Source organism: Oncorhynchus nerka, linkage group LG11, assembly GCF_034236695.1.
Source record: "Oncorhynchus nerka isolate Pitt River linkage group LG11, Oner_Uvic_2.0, whole genome shotgun sequence".
NCBI classification, from domain to species: domain Eukaryota; kingdom Metazoa; phylum Chordata; class Actinopteri; order Salmoniformes; family Salmonidae; genus Oncorhynchus; species Oncorhynchus nerka.
Genome location: NC_088406.1, coordinates 18,203,502 through 18,226,766, shown reverse-complemented (window position 1 = coordinate 18,226,766; position 23,265 = coordinate 18,203,502). Strand labels below are relative to the sequence as shown.

Below are 23,265 nucleotides of genomic sequence, written 5' to 3'. Positions count from 1 at the left end.
TTGGCACTTTAATGAATGGAACTCTAGCCACTTTAATAATGTATACATATCTTGCATTACTCATCTCATATGTTTAAATATGCTGTATTATCTATTGTATCTTAGTCTGTGACACTCTGACATTGTTCATCCATATATTTATATATTCTTAATTCCATTAATTTACTTAGATGTGTGTGTATTAGGTATTGTTGTTAAATTGTTAGAAATTACTTGTTAGATATTGCTGCACTGACGGAACTAGAAGCACAAACATTTAGCTATATCCGCAATGACATTTGTTAAACACGTGTATGTGATCAATAAAATGTGATTTTACTTGAAAGTGACTTCGGTATCAAAGTGGCGTGAAAAGAGTGTTTCCCTATATTAGTAGGATATGTTGAGGCCGTGCATGTATTTGTCTTTGACATCAGGACAGGAAACCAGGAAACCCCAGGACATCCCCAGGGGCATACATGTGTCCCAGCAACACCACTGGCTCAAAAAACATTCTCCATTCTGAATCGCTCTTCATCATGGACACCATGGATACGATGTTCCATTTCTCACTAATGTTGTTATGTTCTCGAATAACCATTGCAGTTGGAACTACTGTATTCAGAGAACTGTAGAGTTTATGTGACATATAATTATAAGGAAGTGAGAGTCTCAATTGTCTGTGACATTAACTGACCCCCACCCCCTCAGCACACACAACAATGATGTGTATAAACCTTAGGTGACCGACGGGGTGCTGTATTGAAGCCACCAGGCAGCCATCTTGGTACTCCTACTCAAACGTAAAACAAAAAAATTGTATTGAAAGTAATGGAAAGTAATTTATTAACGTCTACAATCATTTTTGACATTTATCCGTTCCTCATGCACTTTAATGCATACTTTAAAATTATACGTGAGCTAAACATAAAAAGTACATGTTTTTTATTAATAATGTTACTGTCCCCACTACAACAATTTCTCTACTGTGTTATTGACTTGTTCTGGATAAGAGCGTCTGCTAAATGACTTAAATGTAATGTAAATGTTTACTCCATGTGTAACTCTGTGTTGTCTGTTCACACTGCTATGCTTTATCTTGGCCAGGTCGCAGTTGTAAATGAGAACTTGTTCTCAACTAGCCTACCTGGTTAAATAAAGTTGAAAAAAAACACACAAAAAAAACATACTTAAATATTATTTTGTCCTTGAAATATTTAATGTAAATACTGTAGAATTCCATTCATTTATATGGAGGACTATTTCTACTAGGGAGGGCCAATATGGCCGACCGGTGGCTTCAAACCCTCTCAATGGCCAATACAATCTAGGGTTTATATACATCATTGACTCACACACACACACAACTACGAACAAACACTGCTGTAGTAGTAAAGGTTACTAATCTACAAAAGCGAAACGACTTCCCCTGACCACACCCTCCATCATGCTTTGGAATGAAGAACTGCATAAGTGTGCTGAGAACACTTCACACACCAACCTCTCCAACTTCACACTCAATTACGGCTGTTAAGAAAGGCAAAGCATGGACGTGGTAAGAATGCCTTTATTTCACCATTATAGGCTTTATAAGCTGTTACAAATATGTACAGCTCCTCCAGACTGGCTTGTAGTGGATGTACTAGTGTAGCCTTACTTAGAGAATACAATACTGTTTAAGGTGAAGCATTTTAATTCAACAATGCAATAGAATAGATGGTATTCAGTTTTGCTTACTGAGACAGACAACTGTGAGTATAAATCATATCATTAAATTAATGGAAGCTGTTAGTGTTTCGGGGTTATTAACCTAAGCAATATCTGTAGAGATTTGAATTATACTCTTGGGTTGATAGTAGTATCTGGAGAAATATAGATAACAGACTAAGGACCCACAAAAAGTATTGGCAAAAGATCTGATTGGCCAAAAGACCAGTTATTGGTACAATTGGGCTGCCTGTGTAAACACAGCCATATTTTCATATGATATATATTAAATAAACGTTTATCATCATCTCTGTCAAAGTTTAAATAAAACTAATATTGTTGCATGGACAGTGCATTATATATTTTTGTCAATTGCTTATTTGCAAACATTGTCAATCACGTAGATAAGTCAAACATTGTCACACAGTGGGTTTAAACTAGATATGGTCAGATTACTCTGAAGTTCTAATCTCTTGTCTTTTGATAAAGGCTGTATCAGATTGGGCCGTGATCGGGAGTCCTATAGGGCGGCGCACAATTGGTCCAACATTGTCCGGGTTTGGCCAGGGTAGGCCGTCATTGTAAATAATAATTTGTTTATACCTGATTTGCCTAGTTAAATAAAAATAGGACTTTTGATAATAAGTCCATGGATATGAGTTCCTGTTCACTGCGATATGAGTAACACACTGAGCATGAACTTCCTCTCAGCACATTTCTCTTACCACTCCTTTCTGACTCACTCTTACTGCATCATAATAAAATGAGCTGTGTCAGAATGGCTATAGGTGTGAGACTACTGTTGGCAACATGCTCAGTGGACCATGAATGTAAACACGTGCTTATGTTATGCGCCAATCTACCACGGCTAAGGGCTGTTCTTAAGCACAACGCAATGCGGAGTTCCTGGATACAGCCCTTAGCTGTGGTATATTGGCCATCTACCACAACCCCCCTGAGGTGACTTGAACTGGTTACCAGTGTAATTAGAGCAGTAAAAATACATGTATTGTCTTACCGTGATAAACCACGGCTTTCAGCCAATCAGCATTCAGGGCTCGAAACCACCTAGCAATATATTTTGTTTACTGCACTTGTATTTTCCACAGTTGTGCTATTGATGATACAGTAACCTGTATTAATGAAACTCATCCTACAAGCTGATAGCATAACAATGGAGCTCTACACTTCTGGAGATTCCCCTTGGCTTATTAATTAGAGCTACGTAGTTCCCTCAGTCTGTCCCCGCACATAACCCTCCTCTGGCCTGTCATATTCCATCGATGCAATAGTTGTATGTGTTTATTCTCAAGTAGTTAACGCATAATAACATCCTTACTTGCAAGAGAATGTGTTAAAGACACAACTGAGTAATGGAATTGCTTGACTGATTCTCTTCAGATTAACACTAGGCCAGTCAAACCCACAACTCTGAACATCTAACCTTAACCACCTATCCCTGAGATGAATCATTAACCACCTATCCCTGAGATGAATCATTAACCACAAATATCTTGAAGCACTAGAACAGCACCAACCCGTTCTATCATTCTATTTGTATGCATTTAATCCAATCCCATAGCTGAAAAACAGATCACTTTTGGGCTCTGAGTAGCGGCCTACACACACAGTAGCATTATGTGCTTTTTGCCTGTTGTACTTGTAGCCCAAAGAGAACAATGTGTTTCCTGAAATAACTCCCTTGTCTTGAGATTTCCCTTTGGGTTTTCTTGACTGAATATTAGAAAACAAAGTAACCACGGAGACAGAATTTCTCTCAATGCCCATTCATTTTGTTTTTATGATAAATAAAGAACAAACATTTTTCTTCATAACTTTTTTTTTACATCACCATATTAGCTGAGGATTAATAAGCAAACTCTGCGTCATTTATGAATGAGTTCCCCATTATATAAATCTGATCGTATGAAAGCTGATCATTGGTTGTGAGTGCTGCTGTTTGATCTAATGTGTGTGTTTTCAACAGATCTATGGGATGTGTGTGCAATGGCTATTTCGGTAAGATGTGGTCAATTATTATACTGTGTGTTCATTATTAATATGGCGGGATTGTGCCTGAGCTATATCTCTAAACCTTGGTTATTTGCATGGAATTTGATTTACATACACCTGTATTGCTATCCACTATCTAGAGTCACGATTCTTCACACCTTTGTTTACATTGGTGCGTGTGTGTGTGGTGATGGTATCTGATAGACAGCATGCTGCTGTGGGTCTCCAATCAAATGGAAATAATTTCTGTTTTCTGAGTGCTATAGCTTTCCAGGAACAGTATACCTTCCTGAAAGCTGGAGTCTTTTGTGGCCGTAATTAAAGGACAGTAATATTTATGTTAATAGGAAATAAGTACAAGAAATATCCTATTAAATGACTAATATGTAATTATACAATAGGAATACTGACAGTGACCTCACCTAACAGTACTTGGCTGATTGTACTGTTGTATGGTTTCCAACAGGTGTGTCCTCTTCCTGGTATCGCTGCCGTTTCTTCAAAGTAAAGGTAAGTGGCGAGCCAAGTGACATGAACATGACATCATAACAAACAAGCAATTACCTGCCATGACTTTATCTTTTCATACCTTTACTGTTGAAGATGTGTGGCTGAAATTGTGTGTCCCTTATTGATGTCACTTGTTAAATCCACTTCAATCAGTATAGATGAATGGGAGGAGACAGGGTAAAGAAGGATTTTTTAAGCCTTGAGACAATTGAGACACGGATTGTGTATGTGTGGCATTCAGAGGGTGAATGGGGAAGACAACAGATTTAAGTGCCGTTGAACAGAGGTATGGTAGTAGGTGCCAGTTTTTGTCAAGAACTGTAACGCTCCTGAGATTTTCGTGCTCAACAATTTCCAGTGTGTAATAAGAATGGTCCACCACTCAAAGGACATCCAGCCTAACTGACACAACTGTGGGAAGCATTGGAGTCAACATGGGCCAGCATCCCTGTGGAATGCTTTCGACACTTTGTAGAGTTCATGCCCTGACGAATTGAGGCTGTTCTGATGGCAACTCAATATTAGGAAGGTGTCCTTAATGTTTTGTAGACTCAGTGTATGTGTGTATTTGTGTATGTTGTCTCTGTACGATTTGATTTGTAGTAAGATTATCTGAACCATTATGTATTCTATTCAGTAGAAGGGAATCTACCAGACAGATGAGAGAAAAGGGCAAAAGTGTCAGCTAGATTGGGAAGTGAAAACTAAAATACAGAAGTCACCCAAAAAAGACCCTGCCTAATGTCTACCCTCACACCCACACAACCCCACAACCTAACTCTCTGGCATATGCCTCCCGTGACCTCTCTCCCTCTCTCTCAGATGTCACCATGGTGATAGGAGAGGTGGGCGGGGCTGTGACTATCCCCTGTACCTCAGACCTCTGTGAGAACCCTCTGGTCTTCATGTACGTACAGAGACCTGGTTCCAATGGAAATAATCCCCGGTTCATTAATGGCTACCATACGAATAAGCGGTTAGACCCTAAGGAGTACACTAACCGCACACATGTAGACCCCAGACAGCGAACAATGAAGCTGTGGAGTATATTGCCGTCAGATGAGGGGCTGTACGAGTGTCACATTCAATACCAAACCAAGAAGAAGCAGGAGAACATACAGCTCAATGTGACAGGTAACATTACCTCAGTTCAAACTCTCTTTCCATGTTTGTGTTTAATTCATTTTTCTATTTTATTCTCCCACATGTGAAACATGGCTTTCTGGATGAAAGAGAACATTATTTTTTGCTGTCAGATGTGTGCTTGTAATAGCCCAAACAATATATATATTCACAGAAAATAAAATACAAAAAGAAAGCTGTAAATTGTCTATCACTTAGACAGACTGTCTCTCAGCTCTGAGAGAGAGAGAACTTGCTGTTTTGGCTATCGCTTAGACAGGCTGTCTCTCAGCTCTGAGAGAGAGAGAGTGTGTGTTTATTTGCCCTTTGTGTTTTCAGGAAGTAAAACTAAGATAACATAAAATCCCTTCCTATTGGTCCAAAACAGCATTTTCTCTTTTCTTTCCACTCTCCTCCCTCTTTATCTCTATTTCTCTCCCCTTCTACAGCCAACTACAGCATCCCCATTGTAACGGTGGCCTGTGACAACGTCAGTTGCTTGCTGACGTGTTCCTCCGACAATGGTTACCCTCGTAGGGACATTGAGTGGAGCCCAAACCCTCCTCTGAACCAGAGCCACTGGAGAGTAGTGAACAGTAGTGATGTGACAGACCCGGTCTCTATGCTGTTCTCTGTCTTCAGTTCCATATCCGTCAACTGCTCCTCCGGACCCCGGCTGAACCTCAGCTGTGCTGTAGGGGGCGTCCTTTCACAGGAACACACCGTCTGTGAGTACTGAGACAGTGTATCTCTATCACTTTGTCCTTAAAGGAAAACTCCACAACAATCTCAAGTACAGAAGTCATCCCCTTATGATGCATCTTACATCATATAATGTACGATGCAAAATGCATCATATGGGGATGACTTCTGTGAAATGCATCATATGGGGATGACTTCTGTGAAATGCATTATATGGGCATGACTTCTGTGAAATGCATCATAAGGGGATGACTTCTGTGAAATGCATCATATGGGGATGACTTCTGTGAAATGCATCATAAGTGGATGACTTCTGTGAAATGTATCATATGGGGATGACTTCTGTGAAATGCATCATATGGGGATGACTTCTGTGAAATGCATCATATGGGGATAACTTCTGTGAAATGCATCATATGGGGATGACTTCTGTGTTTTGAATGTTACATAACTTGGAAACTTGATTGCTGACAAGCAAAACATTTTAGGACTACAGTATGTTAACCTCTTCAACGCTATGTCATTATTGGATAAAAAGACGTGCCCGTTTTAAGCGCAATATTTTGCATGGAATTGACAGCCTTGGAAAGACAAAACTCTGACGTTTCCAAAACTGCAAAGATATTATCTGTGAGTGCCCCAGAACTAATGCTACAGGCGAAACCAAGATGAAGTTTCATACAGGAAATGCCCCAGATTCTGAAGGCGCTGTGTTCCAATGTCTCCTTATATGGCTGTCAATGCGCCAGGAATGAGCCTGCCCTTTGTGTCGTTTCTCCAAGGTGTCTGCAGCATTGTGACGTGTTTGTAGGCATATCATTGGAAGATTGACCATAAGAGACTACATTTACCTGGTGTCCCGCCCAGTGTCCTGTGTCGAAATTATTGCGTAATCTGTAGGTCCATGCGCGTTCCATTTCTTCACAAGAGAAAGTCAACTGCCACGAAGGATTTTATCGTCGATAGATATGTGAAAAACACCTTGAGGATTGATTCTAAACATCGGATTGCCATGTTTCTGTCGATATTATCGAGTTAATTTGGAAAAAAGTTCGCGTTTTAATGACTTAATTTTCGTTTTTCTTCTTACCCAAACGTGATGAAGAATGATGAAGAAAACGGACCGATTTGTCAACACAAATAATATTTTTTGTAAAAACGGAACATTTGCTATCTAACTGAGAGTCTCCTCATTGAAAACATCTGAAGTTCTTCAAAGGTAAATGATTTTATTTGAATCCTTTTCTGTTTTTTTGTGAAAATGTTGCATGCTGAAAGCCAGGCATAAATCCTATGCTAGGCTATCAATACTGTTACACAAATGCTTGTTTAGCTATGGTTCAAAAGCATATTTTGACAATCTGAGATGACAGTGTTGTTAACAAAAGGCTAAGCTTGAGAGCAAATAGATTAATTTCGATTCATTTGCGATTTTCATGAATAGTTAACGTTGTGTTATGCTAATGAGCTTGCGGATAGATTTACACAATCATGGATACAGGTTTTTTTCGTAGCTAAACGTGATGCAGAAAACGGACCGATTTGTCAACACAAATAATATTTTTTTTAAAAACGGAACATTTGCTATCTAACTGAGAGTCTCCTCATTGAAAACATCTGAAGTTCTTCAAAGGTAAATGATTTTATTTGAATCCTTTTCTGGTTTTTGTGAAAATGTTGCATGCTGAATGCTGACGCTAAATGCTACGCTAAATGCTACGCTAGCAATCAATATTTTTACACAAATGCTTGTTTTGCAATGGTTGAGAAGCATATTTTGAAAATCTGAGATGACAGTGTTGTTAACAAAAGGCTAAGCTTGAGAGCAAATAGATTAATTTCATTTCATTTGCGATTTTCATGAATAGTTAACGTTGCGTTATGGTAATGAGCTTGAGGCTGTAGTCACGATACCGGATCCGGGATGGCTCGACGCAAGAAGTTAATCAATTCGGCCGATGTCACAAAGTGCTGTACAGAAACCCATCCAAAAACCCCAAATAGCAAGCAATGCAGATGTAGAAGCACGGTGGCTTCGAAAAACTCCCTAGAAAAGCCAGAGTAAGAAACCTAAAGAAGAAAGAAACCAGGCTATGTGGGGTGGCCAGTCTTCTTCTGGCTGTGCCGGGTGGAGATTATAACAGAACATGGCCAAGATGTTCAAACGTTCATAGATGACCGTCAGGGTCAGATAATAATAATCACAGTGGTTCTGGATCTCTTTTCGATTTTTAATTCGATTATACCTTCCGGTAACCTGCCTCACCCAATGTGATACGGAATCGCTATTATTTTTAATTTTGGAACACATTCAACAACCACCAGAAGCTAACCAGCTAATTAGCTACAAGCTATTTAGTCATTGTTAGCCACTGCTAGCGGCTTTTACCTTCTGCACAGATACCAGCCCTGTTTTTAGCCTGGATAATATCCGACAGTCTACCAGTATCGGACTGTCTCTCCACAACAACGCCACAACCACTACTTCTACCCAGTACCGAAGCTATCCCTGAGGCCCACCTCCCGGCCTATTCAGCTGTTCACCAGAACCCTACTCATACACGGCTAGAGCCCAATATTCTCTGGAACTTGGCACCGGATCACCGCTGCTACCGATTGGCTATAGTGGCTAAAGCCACTGCCACGAAGCTAGCACCAGTTAGCCGTGAGCCAGGCGCATCTCCCGGCTAGCTAACTAAATTCTGCAATACCTCTTTCGCCATCTGGCTTGAATTCTCTGTCGACACGGCGCCACGCCGCACCACCACGACTGGTCTGCCGACGAATACTCCATCCGCTGTACCTTCAACCGGCCTCCATCGGAGGCCTACTAGCCCCAGGCTACTAACTTTAAATGCTGTGTCGCCCGCGTGTTAGCGTAGTGGCGGCTCCCCTGTTCCATCTACTGCTGCCCTCTGGACACTATGATCACTTGGCTACATAGCTGATGCCTGCTGGACTGTCCATTAATCACGGTACTCCATTGTGTTTATTTATTTTTTATCTGTCGGCCCCAGCCGCGAACTCAGGCTCTGTGTGTAGTTAATCCGACCCTCTCTGCCTAGTCATCGCCATTTTACCTGTTGTTGTTGTGTTAGCTGATTAGCTGTTGTCTCACCTGTTGTTTTAGCTAGCTCTCCCAATCAACACCTGCGATTACTTTATGCCTCGCTGTATGTCTCTCTCAAGTGTCAATATGCCTTGTATACTGTTGTACAGGTTAGTTATCATTGTTTTAGTTTACAATGGAGCCCCTAGTCCCACTCTTCATACCTCTGATACCTCCTTTGTCCCACCTCCCACACATGCGGTGACCTCACCCATTATAACCAGCATGTCCAGAGATACAACCTCTCTTATCATCACTCAGTGTCTGGGCTTACATCCGCTGTACCCACACCCCACCATACCCCTGTCTGCACATTATGCCCTGAATATATTCTACCACACCCAGAAATCTGCTCCTTTTATTCTTTGTCCCCAACGCTCCAGGCGACCAGTTTTGATAGCCTTTAGCCGCACCTTCATCCTACTCCTCCTATGTTCCTTGGGTGATGCGGAGGTAAACCCAGGCCCTGCATGTCCCCAGGCACCCTCATTTGTTGACTTCTGTGATCGAAAAAGCCTTGGATTCATGCATGTCAACATCAGAAGCCTCCTCCCTAAGTTTGTTTTACTCACTGCTTTAGCACACTCTGCCAACCCTGATGTCCTTGCCGTGTCTGAATCCTGGCTTAGGAAGGCCACCAAAATTCTGAGATTTCCATACCCAACTATAACATTTTCCATCAATATAGAACTGCCAAAGGGGGAAGAGTTAGCCTGCAAAGTAATGTCATACTTTCCAGGTCCATACCCAAACAGTTCGAACTTCTAATTTTAAAAATGAATCTCTCCAGAAATAAGTCTCTCACTGTTGCCGCCTGCTACCAGGACACCCCGGCAGTCCTACAATCTAAGCTAGATGCCATCAATCTCACACAAATCAAGGAACCCACCAGGTACAACCCTAAATATGTAAACATGGGCACCCTCATAGACATTATCTTGACCAACTTGCCCTCCAAATACACCTCTGCTGTCTTCAATCAGGATCTCAGCGATCACTGCCTCATTTCCTGTATCCGCTACAGGTCCACGGTCAAACGACCACCCCTCATCACTGTCAAACACTCCCTAAAACACTTCTGCGAGCAGGTCTTTCTAATCGACCTGGCCAGGGTATCCTGGAAGGATATTGACCTCATCCCGTCAGGTGAGGATGTCTGGTCATTCTTTAAAAGTAACTTCCTCACCATCTTAGATAAGCATGCTCCGTTCAAAAAAATGCAGAATTAAGAACAAATATAGCCCTTGGTTCACTTCAGACCTGACTGCCCTCAACCAGCACAAAAACATCCTGTGGCGGACTGCAATAGCATTGAATAGTCCCCGCGATATGCAACTGTTCAGGGAGGTCGGGAACCAATACACGCAGTCATTCAGGAATGCAAAGGTCAGCTTTTTCAAGCAGAAATTTGCATCCTGTAGCTCTAACTCCCAAAAGTTCAAGAGCACAAGAGCACCTCCTCCCAGCTGTTCACTGCACTGAGGCTAGGTAACAAGGTCACGACCGATAAATCCAAGGTCACCTCCTGGCTACTCCAACCTCGGCCAACAGCTCCGTCCCCCCCCCCCCCCGCAGCTACTCGCCCAAGCCTTCCCAGCTTCTCCTTTACCCAAATCCAGATAGCAGATGTTCTGGAAGAGCTGCAAAACCTGGACCCACCTGGACCCACAAATCAGCTGGGCTTGAAAATCTGGACACTATTTCTGAAACTATCCGCCGCCATTGTCGCAACCCCTATTACCAGCCTGTTCAACCTCTCTTTCGTATCGTCTGAGATCTCCAAGGATTGGAAAGCTGCCGCGGTCATCCCCCTCTTCAAAGGGAGTGACACCCTGGACCCAAACTGTTACAGACTTATATCCATCCTGCCCTGCCTATCTAAGGTCTTCGAAAGCCAAGTCAACAAACAGATCACTGACCATCTCGAATCCCACCGTACCTTCTCCGCTGTGCAATCCAGTTTCGAGCCGGTCACGGATGCACCTCAGCCACGCTCAAAGTACTAAACGATATCATAACCGCCATCGATAAAAGACAGTACTGTGCAGCCGTCTTCATCGACCTGGCCAAGGCTTTCGACTCTGTCAATCACCATTTTCTTATCGGAAGACTCAGTAGCCTCGGTTTTTCTAATGACAGCCTTGCCTGGTTCACCAACTACTTTGCAGACAGAGTTCAATGTGTCAAATCGGAGGGCATGTTGTCCGGTCCTCTGGCAGTATCTGTGGGGGTGCCACAGGGTTCAATTCTCGGGCCGACTCTTTTCTCTGTATATATCAATGATGTTGCTCTTGCTGCGGGCGATTCCCTGATCCACCTCTACGCAGACGACCATTCTGTATACCTCTGGCCCTTCCTTGGACACTGTGCTATCTAACCTCCAAACAAGCTTCAATGCCATACAACACTCCTTCCGTGGCCTCCAACTGCTCTTAAACGCTAGCAAAACCAAATGCATGTTTTTCAACCGTTCGCTGCCTGCACCCGCACGCCCGACTAGCATCACCACCCTGGATGGTTCCGACCTAGAATATGTGGACATCTATAAGTACCTAGGTGTGGCTAGACTGTAAACTTTCCTTCCAGACTCATATCAAACATCTCCAATCCAAAATCAAATCTAGAGTTGGCTTTCTATTTCGCAACAAAGCCTCCTTCACTCACGCCGCCAAACTTACCCTAGTAAAACTGACTATCCTACCGATCCTCGACTTCGGCGATGTCATCTACAAAATAGCTTCCAATACTCTACTCAGCAAACTGGATGCAGTTTATCACAGTGTCATCAGTTTTGTTACTAAAGCACCTTATACCACCCACCACTGCGACCGGTATGCTCTAGTCGGCTGGCCCTCGCTACATATTCATTGCCAGACCCACTGGCTCCAGGTCATCTACAAGTCCATGCTAGGTAAAGCTCCGCCTTATCTCAGTTTACTGGTCACGATGGCAACACCCACCCGTAGCACGCACTCCAGCAGGTGTATCTCACTGATCATCCCTAAAGCCAACACCTCATTTGGCCGCCTTTCCTTCCAGTTCTCTGCTGCCTGTGACTGGAACGAATTCCAAAAATCGCTGAAGTTGGAGACTTCCCTCACCAACTTGGAGACTTCCCTCACCAACTTAAAACATCTGCTATCTGAGCAGCTTTCCGATCGCTGCAGCTGTACATAGTCCATCTGTAAATAGCCCACCCAAATGTACCTACCTCATCCCCATACTGTTTTTATTTACTTTTCGGCTCTTTTGCACACCAGTATCTCTACTTGCACATGATCATCTGATCATTTATCACTCCAGTGTTAATCTGCTAAATTGTAATTATCCGCTCCTATGGCCTATTTATTGCCTACCCCATGCCTTTTGCACACAATGTATATAGACTCTTTTTTTCTACTGTGTTATTGACTTGTTTATTGTTTACTCTGTGTAACTCTGTGTTGTTGTCTGTTCACACTGCTATGCTTTATCTTGGCCAGGTCGTGTAACAGTAATCTTCTTGCGTTGTGTACATCAGTCATCGACACGGAACTCCAACATGTAGCACCAGTCATGTAGATTTATTGGCTGGTTTGGTGCTTGTTCACTGGGACAGTTACCAAAATAATACAATTACAATATACAATGTACCTGTTAGGAACGACACAAAATTGCACGTCATGCAATGCACGTCTCACCATCCAACTCTGCACTCACGCACTGTACAAAATATATGAAACCCCCCCACCAGACACAGTAAGTTGCTAGCTAGTACTGGTGGGAATTCTCTACAACAAACTGCACAACAAATATTCTCCAAAAACCGCTGCATCTTATGTGTGATGTTCGAATAACATGTACAAACTATTTGATATAAATTGTACATTTAAATCATCACTTGAGAGTATACAAATCACTTTTGATGTACAGTGCTTTGCAACCAACAACTTACCGCTGGTTTGGTGCTTGTTCACTGGGACGTTTCTAACTGGAACATCCCCCCTCGTAAGCAAGCTACGCAAACCAGCCAATAAGATGCCATGTTGAGTAGGTGAAGGCAAGACAAACTCAAACCAAAAACCCATTGGCTTAACAATAAAGTGGCAAGGGGAATCACCAATATAACCCTGTTACAGTCGCAGTTGTAAATGAGAACTTGTTCTCAACTAGACTACCTGGTTAATTAAAGGTGAAATAAAAAAATAAAGAAATAGCAGATTATTCAGTTAGAGACAGCAGGTGTGGCAGAGAGGGAGTCCAAAACAACAGGTCCGGGACAAGGTAGCACGTCCAGCCCTGACCTGTTCACTGGATTGTGCTACCTTGTTCCTGACCTGCTGTTTTCCAGAACTGCAGGCAGAACAGTTGACACTGGAGCAGCAGCATGACCAGGTGGACTGGGGACAGCCAGGAGTCATCAGACCAGGTAGTCCTGAGTCATGGTCCTATGGCTCAGGTCCAGAGAGAAAAGAGAGAGAGAAAGAGAGTGAGAACGAGAGAGTGGAGAAGAAAGAGAAAGAGAGAAAAAGGGAAAGAGAGAATTAGAGGGAGTATACTTAAATTAACACAGGGCACTGGATAAGACAGGAGAAACACTCCAGATATAACAGACTGACCCTAGCCCGCCGACACAAACTATTACAGCATAAATACTGGAGGCTGAGACAGGAGGCGTCGGGAGACACTGTGGCCCTGTCCGACGATACCCCTGGACAGGGCCAAACAGAAAGGTTATAACCGCACCCACTTTGCCACGTCCCCACACCATGAGGGATATCTTCAACCACCAATGTATTACTCTGAGACAAGGCCGAGTATAGCCCACGAAGACCAACCCGGACAGGAAGATCATGGCAGTGACTCAACCCTCAAGTGACGCACCCCTCCTAGGGACGGCATGGAAGAGCACCAGTAAGCCATTGACTCAGCCCCCGTAAAAGGGTTAGAGGCAGAGAATCGCAGTGGAGCGAGTGGAACCAGGCAGGTAGAAACAGCTTTGGCAGTTCGTCATACACTCAATCATAGAACCTACAGAAGAGATGAGTATTCAATGAAGACTTAAAGGTCGAGACGGAGTCTGCGTGTCTCACATGGATAGGCAGACCATTCCATAAAAATTGAGCTTTATAATAGAAAGTCCTGCCTCCAGCTGTTTGCTAATGTTCTAGGGACAGTAAGGAAGCCTTCTACGTACATAGCGTACGTGTAGGTATGTACGGTAGGACCAAATCGGAAAGATAGGTAGGAGCAAGTCCATGTAATGCTTTGTAGGTTAGCAGTAAAACCTTGGAATAAGCCCTACCTTTAACAGGAAGCCAGTGTAGAGATTCTAGCATTGGAGTAATATGATCACATTTTTTTGTTCTAGTCAAGATTCTAGCAGCTGTGTTTAGCACTAATTGAAGTTTATTTAGTCCTTTATCCAGATAGCCGGAAAGTAGAGCATTGCAGTAGTCTAATCTAGAAGTGACAAAAGCATGGATACGTTTTTCTGCATTATTTTGGACAGAAAGTTTCTGATTTTTGCAATGTTACCAAGATGGAAAAAAAGCTGTCCTTGAAATATTCTTGATATGTGTCACGCCCTGACCTTAGAGAGCCTTTTTATTTCTCTATTTGGTTAGGTCAGGGTGTGATTTGGGTGGGCATTCTAGTTTGTCTATTTCTTTGTTGGCCGGGTATGGTCCCAATCAGAGGCAGCTGTCTATCGTTTTCTCTGATTGGGGATCATACTTAGGCAGCCCTTTTCTCCACCTTCAGTTGTGGGATCTTGTGTGTAGTTGCTTTCTGCACTGCATATAGTGGTACGTTTGGTTTGAATTTAGTTGTTTTTGGTATCATTTAAAATAAAAGTATAATGTACGCCTACCACGCTGCACCTTGGTCTCCTTCTAACAACAGACGTAACAATATGTTCATCAAAAGAGATCAGGTTCCAGAGTAACGCTGAGGTCCTTCACAGTTTTATTTGAGATGCCTGTACAACCAACAAGATTAATTGTCAGATCTAACAGAAGATCTCTTTGTTTCTAGCATCTCTGTTTTCTCCGAGTTTAAAAGTAAAACATTTGCCTTTTATGTGAGTTTGGTACACATCCGGTGGATAGGTAGCCGTTTATTAAGTTCAACATAGGAGGGCCAAGCACAGGAAGCAGCTCTTTCAGTAGTTTAGTTAGAACAGGGTCCAATATGCAGCTTGAAGGTTTAGAGGCCAATACTATTTTCATCAATGGGTCAAGAGATATAGTATTAACAAACTTGAGTGTCTCCCTTGATCCTAGGTCCTGGCAGTGTTGTGCAGACTCAGAACAACTGAGCTTTGGAGAAATATGCAGATTTAAAGAGGAGTTTGTAATTTGCTTTCTAATGATCATGATATTTTTGCCAAAGTTCATGAATTGATCCCTGCTGAAGTGAAAGCCATCCTCTCTTGTGTAATGCTGCTTTTTAGTTAGCTTGGTGACAGTATAAATATTTTCTTTTGGATTGTTCTTATTCTCCTCAGTTAAGTTGGAAAAATAAGATGATCGAGCAGCAGTGAGGGCTCTTCGATACTGTACGGTACTGTCTTTCCAAGCTAGTCGGAAGACTTCCTGTTTGGTGTAGCGCCATTTCCGTTCCAATTTTTTGGAAGCTTGTTTCTGGGCTCGGGTATTTTCTGTATACCAGGGAGCTAGTTTCTTATGAAAAATGTTATTTGATTTAGGGGTGCGACTGCGTCCAAGCTATTACGCAAGGTTAACATGAGTTCCTCAGTTGTAATAAAAGGGTGGTCCAATAGTCCAGGATAACGAGGCAAAACATTAAGATCCCAAATATTTATTCCACGGGACAAAACTAGGTCCAGAGTATTAATGTGGCAGTGAGTAGGTCTGGAGACATGTTGGACAAAACCCACTGAGTTGATGATGGCTCAAAAAGCCTTTCGGAGTGGGTCTGTGAACTGTTCCATGTGAATATTAAAGTCACCAAAAATGTGAATATTATTTGCCATGACTATAAGGTCCCGATAGGAATTCATGGAACTCGGTGAGGAACACTGTCTACGGCCCAGGAGGCCTGTAAACAGTAGCTATAAAAAGGGATTGAGTTGGTTGCATAGATGTTAAGTTTTGCCCAACCTAGATCGAGGCACAGACACGGTCTCAATGGGGATAGCTGAGCTGACTACACGGACTATGCTAGTGGCAGACTCCACTAAGCTGGCAGGGTGGCTAACAGCCTGCTGCCTGGCCTGCACAATATCTCATTGAGGAGCTAGAGGAGTTAGAGCCCTGTCTATGTTCATAAATAAGATGAGGACACCGCTCCAGCTAGGATGGATTCCGTCACTACACAGCAGGCTAAGGTTGGGCTAGTTTGTGGTTGAGTCCCAGAAAGAGGGCCAATTATCTACAAATTCTATATTTTGGGAGGGGCAGAAAACTGATTTCAACCAGCGATTGAGTTGTGAGACTCTGATGTAGAGCTCATCACTCCCCCTAAGTGGGAGGGGGCCAGAGACAATTACTTGATGCCGACACCTCTTTCTAGCTGATTTACACGCTGAAGCTATGTTGCGCTTGGTGACCTCTAACTGTTTCACCCTAACATTGTTGGTGCCGACATGGATAAAAATATCTCTATACTCTCTACTCTCGCCAGTTTTAGCCTAAGCCAGCACCATCTCCAGATTAGCCTTAACGTCGGTAGCCCTGCCCCCTGGTAAACAGTGTATGATCACTGGATGATTCGTTTTAAGTCTAATACTGCGGGTAATGGAGTCGCCAATGACTGGGGTTTTCAATTTGTCAGAGCTAATGGTGGGAGGCTTCGGCGTCTCAGACCCCGTAACGGGTGGAGGAGAAACCAGAGAAAACTCGGACTCTGACTCGTTGCCGGTTGAAAGTCTCTGTCGGCTGAATGAGCGACACCGGTTGAGTATTCCCACAGCATTTCCTTCCAGAAGCCATGAGAAAATTGTTTGGCTGTGCGGACTGTGCGAGGGGATTTAAACTAACGTTACTATCTTATTGGTGGCAAAGACGCTGTTTTATCCTTTCCAACACTGAAATTACCCTTGCCTAACGATTACGTCTGACGCTGGGCATGCAGCATGGCTATCCTTGCCATAAGGCGATCGTTCTCCTGTATATTAGGAGTACAGCGATGACAATTAGAAGGTATAATGTTAATGTTACTACTTAGCTTCGGCTGGTGGAGGTCGTGTAGAAACATGTACGGGGTTAAAAACTTGAATGAAAAATTAGAGCGAGGGAAAATATAAAACGGTAATTAAAAAGTAAAAAACGTAAAGTTGGCAGGTAGCAAAGAAATGTTAGCAACAAACCGCACAGCAGCATGTAAACAAGTCCACAAGTTATGTCAACAATGGACTAATGAAACAAATACCAAAATATCGTTTTGGTATGGATTTCCTTGAAATGTGTAACTTTATAAATTTATGTCAAGCAATTTAAAATGAAAATCAACATATTATTCTCTTCATCTACTCTAGGCTGGCCTCAGTCAGGCTCTCCTGATTTTTATGTGACCTCTGCCGTTGTGGCTGGTGCTGTTGCTCTGCTGTGTTTCCTGCTGGCTGGGCTGTTTGTCTTCAATGAAAGGAAGGCTCAGACAGCCAGAGTTGATCAAGGTAACTCACCTACAATAGTGTAAAAACACAGTATTGGCCCTTGGAAATGGGACAGATAAAATAGAAATACCTACTATACATCATCCCATTGCTTTTTTTATCTGAGAAATGTATTCTGAATGTAAACCAATCAGGGTTTAGGCCTCGGCATAGCACTATTACAGCAACCACATTCGTTTTTAATAATCTTGTCTGTGCTTTAGACACTAAAATGAAATGTGCTGCTTTGTTTGTGGACCTGTCAAAAGATGTTGATACTGTTGTTCATGCCATTTTATTGAATAAGTTGTCCTCAATAGGTCTGAGCTCTGACGCCTGTTCATGGTTGCCCTAGTGACAGAACTCAGGCCAACGTGATTGATGGGGTTAAGTCTGAACTTCTTTAAGGTGTACCACCACAGTGGTTGATTTTGGGACCTGTTCTTTTGAGGATTTACATAAACACCATTGGTCAATCTGTTAACTACATCTATTTAACAAGGCAAGTCAGTTCAGAACAAGTTCTTATTTTCAATGATGGCCTAGGAACAGTGGGTTAAACTGCCTTGTTCAGGAGCAGAATGACAGATGTTCACCTTGTCAGCTCAGGGATTTGATCGTGCAACCTTTCTAGTTACTTGTCCAACACTTTAACCACTAGGCTACGCTGCCGCCGCAGATGTATGTGGATATATGCGGATGATAGTAATATGTATGCTACTTCCCTGACTGGCTGCGTCAAAACAAGAATCAAATTTTAGAGCTATGCAGGAATCCATTGCTGATTTAAAACTTGTGCTTAATACAGGCAAAACACAATAAAGTATGGTTCTCCAACCAAACGGAATCCAGCATATAAATAATTGAGAACTGTATTTATATGATTTTGACCTTTAAAAAACATATAGATAAGATTTAAAGTTTAAATATTTTTCTACAGAAACAGGTTGTGCATTTCTCTAAGCAGTAGGAAGCAGATTATTCAGACAACCATTTTATCTGTTCTTGATAATGCTGATATTATTTATCAAAGTACAGCTGCTACTACTCTTAAATCTTTGGATGCCATCTACCACAGTGCCCTTAATTTTGTTACAGGTGGTAGTTTTGATACTAATCACTGCATCCTATATAAAAAGGTTGGCTGGAATTCGCTAAAGACCCGCAGATCTCTACTTTACTCCGTTTTGATTACAAGGCCTGACATCATAAACTTCCGTATTATCTAAATTTGCTGTTGGAGTATAGATACTTGAGTTGCCTAATCCACTCGCAGGATTAGTTTACTCTTGAGGTTCCTAAGGTCTCCACCGAGATAGATAAATCTGCTTTTAGTTTTAATTAATTGTATTTCGTGAAAAAATTCTAAATACATTTCATCTTGATGTTCTGATACAGTTTGGGCAACTTAAAGTATTGATTGGGGACGTATTTGTGAAGGAATTTAACTGTTTTTCCCATGACTGTGTTATATATATATATATAGTACCAGTCAAAAGTTTGGACACACCTACTCATTCAAGGGCTTTTCTTTATTTTTAAAACTATGAAATAACATATATGGAATCATGTAGTACCCAAAAAAGTGTTAAACAAATCCAAATATATTTTCGATTTTAGATTCTTAAAAGTAGCCACCCTTCTCCTATGACAGCTTTGCACACTCTTGGTATTATCTCAACCCTCTTCACCTGGAATGCTTTTCCCACAGTCTTGAAGGAGTTCCCACATATTTATGCTGAGCACTTGTTGGATGCTTTTCCTTCAATCGGCGGTTCAACTCATCCCAAACCATCTCATTTCGATTGAGGTCAGGTGATTGTGGAGGCCAGGTCATCTGATGCAGCACTCCATCACTCTCCTTCTTGGTCAAATAGCCCTTACACAGCCTGGAGGTGTGTTGGGTCATTGTCCAATTGAAAACAAAATGATAGTCCCATTAAGCGCAGTTGGGTCAACGCATTGCCTCAGAATGCTGTAGTAGCCATGCTGGTTAAGTGTGCCTTGAATTCTAAATAAATCACAGACAGTGTCACCAGCAAAGCACCCCCAAACGATCACACTCCTTCCTTCATGCTTCACAATGTGAACCACACATGTAGAGATCACTCGTTCACCTACTCTGCATAGACACAACAAAGACACAGCAGTTGGAACCAAGAATCGCAAATATGGACTCATCAGACCAAATTACAGATTTCCACCGGTCTAATGTCCATTGCTCGTGTTTCTTGGCCCAAGCAAGTCTCTTCTTATTATTGGTGTTCTTTAGAAGTGGTTTCTTTGCAGCAATTTGACCATGAAGGCCTGATTCACGCAGTCTCCTCTGAACAGTTGATGTTTAGATGTGTCTGTTACTTGAACTCTATGAACCATTTATCTGGGCTGCAATTTCTGAGGCTGGTAACTCAAACAAACGTATCCTCTGCAGCAGAGGTAACTCTGGTTCTTCCTTTCCTGTGGCGGTCCTCATGAGAGCCAGTTTCACCATAGCGGTTGATGGTTTCTGCGACTGCACTTGAAGAAACTTTTAAAATTTCTTGAAATTTTCCAGATTGGCTGACCTTCATGTCTTGAAATAATGATGGACTGTCATTTCTCTTTGCTTATTTGAGCTGTTCTTGCCAAAATATGGTATTGGTATTTTACCAAATATGGCCATCTGTATTACACCCCTACCTTGTCACAACACAACTGATTGGCTCAAACGCATTAAGAAGGAAAGAAATTCCACAAATTAACTTTTAAAAGGTACACCTGTTAATTGAAATACATTTCAGGTGACTACTTCATGAAGCCGGTTGAGAGAATACCAAGAGTGTGCAAAGCTGTTATCAAAGCAAAGAATCTCAAATCTCAAATACATTTTGATTTGTTTAACACGTTTTTGTCACTACTTGATTCCATAAGTGTTATTTCATAGTTTTGATGTCTTCACTATTATTCTACAATGTATTTTTTTTTAAATAAAGAAAAACCCTTGAATGAGTAGGAGTTCTAAAACGTTTGACCAGTAGTGTATATATATAGGTTAGGTATAATGTTTATATTTATGTTGTATATTCAGAGAGTGTATGTAAAATATGTCTTCGCTGTTAAAATAAAGGTAATATCAGAAATACAACATGTATAAATACATCCTTTGTTTCCAGATGGGGAGGAAGCAGCAAGGCCAGCTGAGTGAGTATGTTTCATTGTTTCACTCAAACTCAGAAGACAAAGACCAGATCAAAAACTTGACATTGGTTTACATAACCTCGGCAGCTGACCTGGCCAAACAGTTCAAAATGTTTGTTTTGTTCAAATCTACCTTTTCATTCCTCTCTTCTCTTTCTCCCTGCTTCACAGAAGAGTACAGCTCACCTGTAGGAACCTAGATTCTTAATGGAACTTGGAGTCTGTAACGTTGTACACTTGGAACCCAGAATATGGAAGGTTATTTTATTGATACGATATCTATAAATCTGAAGTGCTGTCTTCTGATGGGACCAGGGGAAGGTCACTGAGGTGACCTACATATTGCCTGGACTTGGCGTCGTTGAAAATGAGGTTAACTTTTCTCTCCACGCTGGAGGACAGGCTGGACATGAGAGGTGTTTTCATGATTTTGAGAAAGACTGGGAGTTGTATAAATATTTAACCAGTATGTTCAAAAGACTGAGTTCCAATGAAGAACTAGACATGCAACGACTGTCCTCAATGTGTGCACTATTGTAAGGCATGGAGTTATCCAGGGAAATGTGTTAAAGTCAATATACATGTGGATTAGGACTAATAACCTGCACTGCACTTAAACAGAGTGTACACGTATCTAATGTGCACTTATCAGGGGTTGACTGTATTCAACTGACTCATGTGCAATTGTAAACTGTGTAACTGTGAAGCTATCTGTGTATTAACCACAGTTTACGCAGTACAGACATGGCCACGACGACATGGGGCTTGGTTCCTCTCTAGGCTTTTCCTAGGTTCCTTCCTTCTGGGGAGTTTTTCATTATCTGCCTCTCTATTCCAGTTTCTATACCTGCATCTACCAGTAAGACTGAGTCCGTCCCACATGTTACTGTCTGTATGAACTGGTTTTAAGGAACTACAAAACATGTGCTGGTTGTTCAGTGAGACAGCAAAAGGTGGATGATGAATAAAACATGTTTTACTGATTATTTCAGTATTGAAAAAAAGGTGAATCTTTGATATGTATGCTACATATTTATGACATGTTAAGTTGTTCTCATGTAAAATACTCTTGAAGGCTACATAATATTTGTATCCTATTTTTGATAAGTTATGAATAAGTTATTTGTGTTAAATTATGTCTTTCGACTTTATACTAGTGCATATTCTATTTTCTCTGCTTCGATATAATTAAAGTGATAAAGCTGTTGACAAAATTTGTTGAATTGTATAAATCATTTCAATTTTCTAAATCAGTTACAGAACTTTTGGATTGCCCAAACTCAGTAACGTAATCTGATTACTTTCAGTTACATTTGGATTACTTTCCCCTTAAGAGGCATTAGAACACAGGTGTCAAACTCATGCCACGGAGGGCAGAGTGTCTGTGGGTTTTTGCTCCTCCCTTGTACAGTACTTGATTGATGAATTAAGGTCACTATTTAGTAAGGAACACCACATCTGGTTGTCTAGGTTTTTATTGAAAGGGGGGAAAAAACTAAAACCTGCCGACACGATGTGTTACATCTGCTCCTGCCACACCCTCTACTGCTCATCCTGTGTCTCATTGACCTGCCTCCACTCCGCCGGTGCTCTCTCCCTCTCTCTGTGTGTGTGTGTGTGTGTGTGTGTGTGTGTGTGTGTGTGTGTGTGTGTGTGTGTGTGTGTGTGTGTGTGTGTGTGTGTGTGTGTGTGTATGATTGTGTGGGCAGAGACAGGTGTCCTGGAGTCAGAGCAGATCCCCACCAGCTGCAACCCATTCCATAATCAAGACCTCTACAAATACTCAGCCCTGCCACTTCCACGCTGTCAGATCGTAATCTCTGCTCAGTCAGTCTATGTTTCTAGCTGTTTGGATCCTGTTGTGCCTGTTTTCCCTTGCCTGATTCTGGTTTCCTCTCCTCTACAGTTCTGACTGATCTGACTCTGGTTCCTGTCCCCAGTCCCACGTCACATCATCCTGCTTCTCTGTCCTGGATTCCCCAATCTATTGCTCCCTTGGATTCCCCATCCGGACCTGCTTACCCTGTTCCAACCCCTCTCAGCCTCCGCACCTGGTTTCCTACAACCCGCCCGAGCTTCACCTGGCCTGCACTCCACCTTCCCCCTGTGTGTTAATAAATACCTTGAATACTTTATCCCAATCTCCTCGTCTGAGTCTGCTCTTGGGTTCCCCTGTTCCACTACGCGTAACACTAGGCCCTCCACGGAATGAGTTCGGCACTCTTCCAATAGAAGGCAAAAAGTTTCCATCAAATGCATTTGGTCTGTCATCATAGGGGTCTCTGACTCGATCAGGTGGAACAAACTTACACTGCACCACTTATCAATGCTGAATTGAATGTCATCGAGA

General features: G+C 42.1%; 1 protein-coding gene across 4 annotated transcripts; it reads left to right on the top strand.

Annotated features, from left to right (window-relative positions):
• Positions 1–1,410: 1,410 nt before the first annotated feature.
• LOC115123178 (ICOS ligand-like) lies at positions 1,411–23,056 on the top strand. 4 transcript variants are annotated; one of them, XM_029652504.2, is made up of 8 exons: positions 1,411–1,534; positions 3,674–3,705; positions 4,166–4,209; positions 5,032–5,343; positions 5,781–6,059; positions 17,622–17,759; positions 20,891–20,918; positions 21,087–22,129. In XM_029652504.2, the coding sequence occupies exons 1-8, from the start codon at positions 1,526–1,528 to the stop codon at positions 21,121–21,123; spliced, it is 879 nt and encodes a 292-aa protein (XP_029508364.1). In that variant the 5' UTR covers positions 1,411–1,525; the 3' UTR covers positions 21,124–22,129. The 4 variants fall into 4 exon arrangements, with proteins under 4 accessions (XP_029508364.1, XP_064880344.1, XP_029508365.1 ...); XM_065024272.1 differs by lacking the exons at positions 17,622–17,759; positions 20,891–20,918; positions 21,087–22,129 and adding exons at positions 2,176–2,254; positions 22,822–23,056; XM_029652505.2 differs by lacking the exon at positions 17,622–17,759.
• The last annotated feature ends 209 nt before the right edge of the window (positions 23,057–23,265 follow it).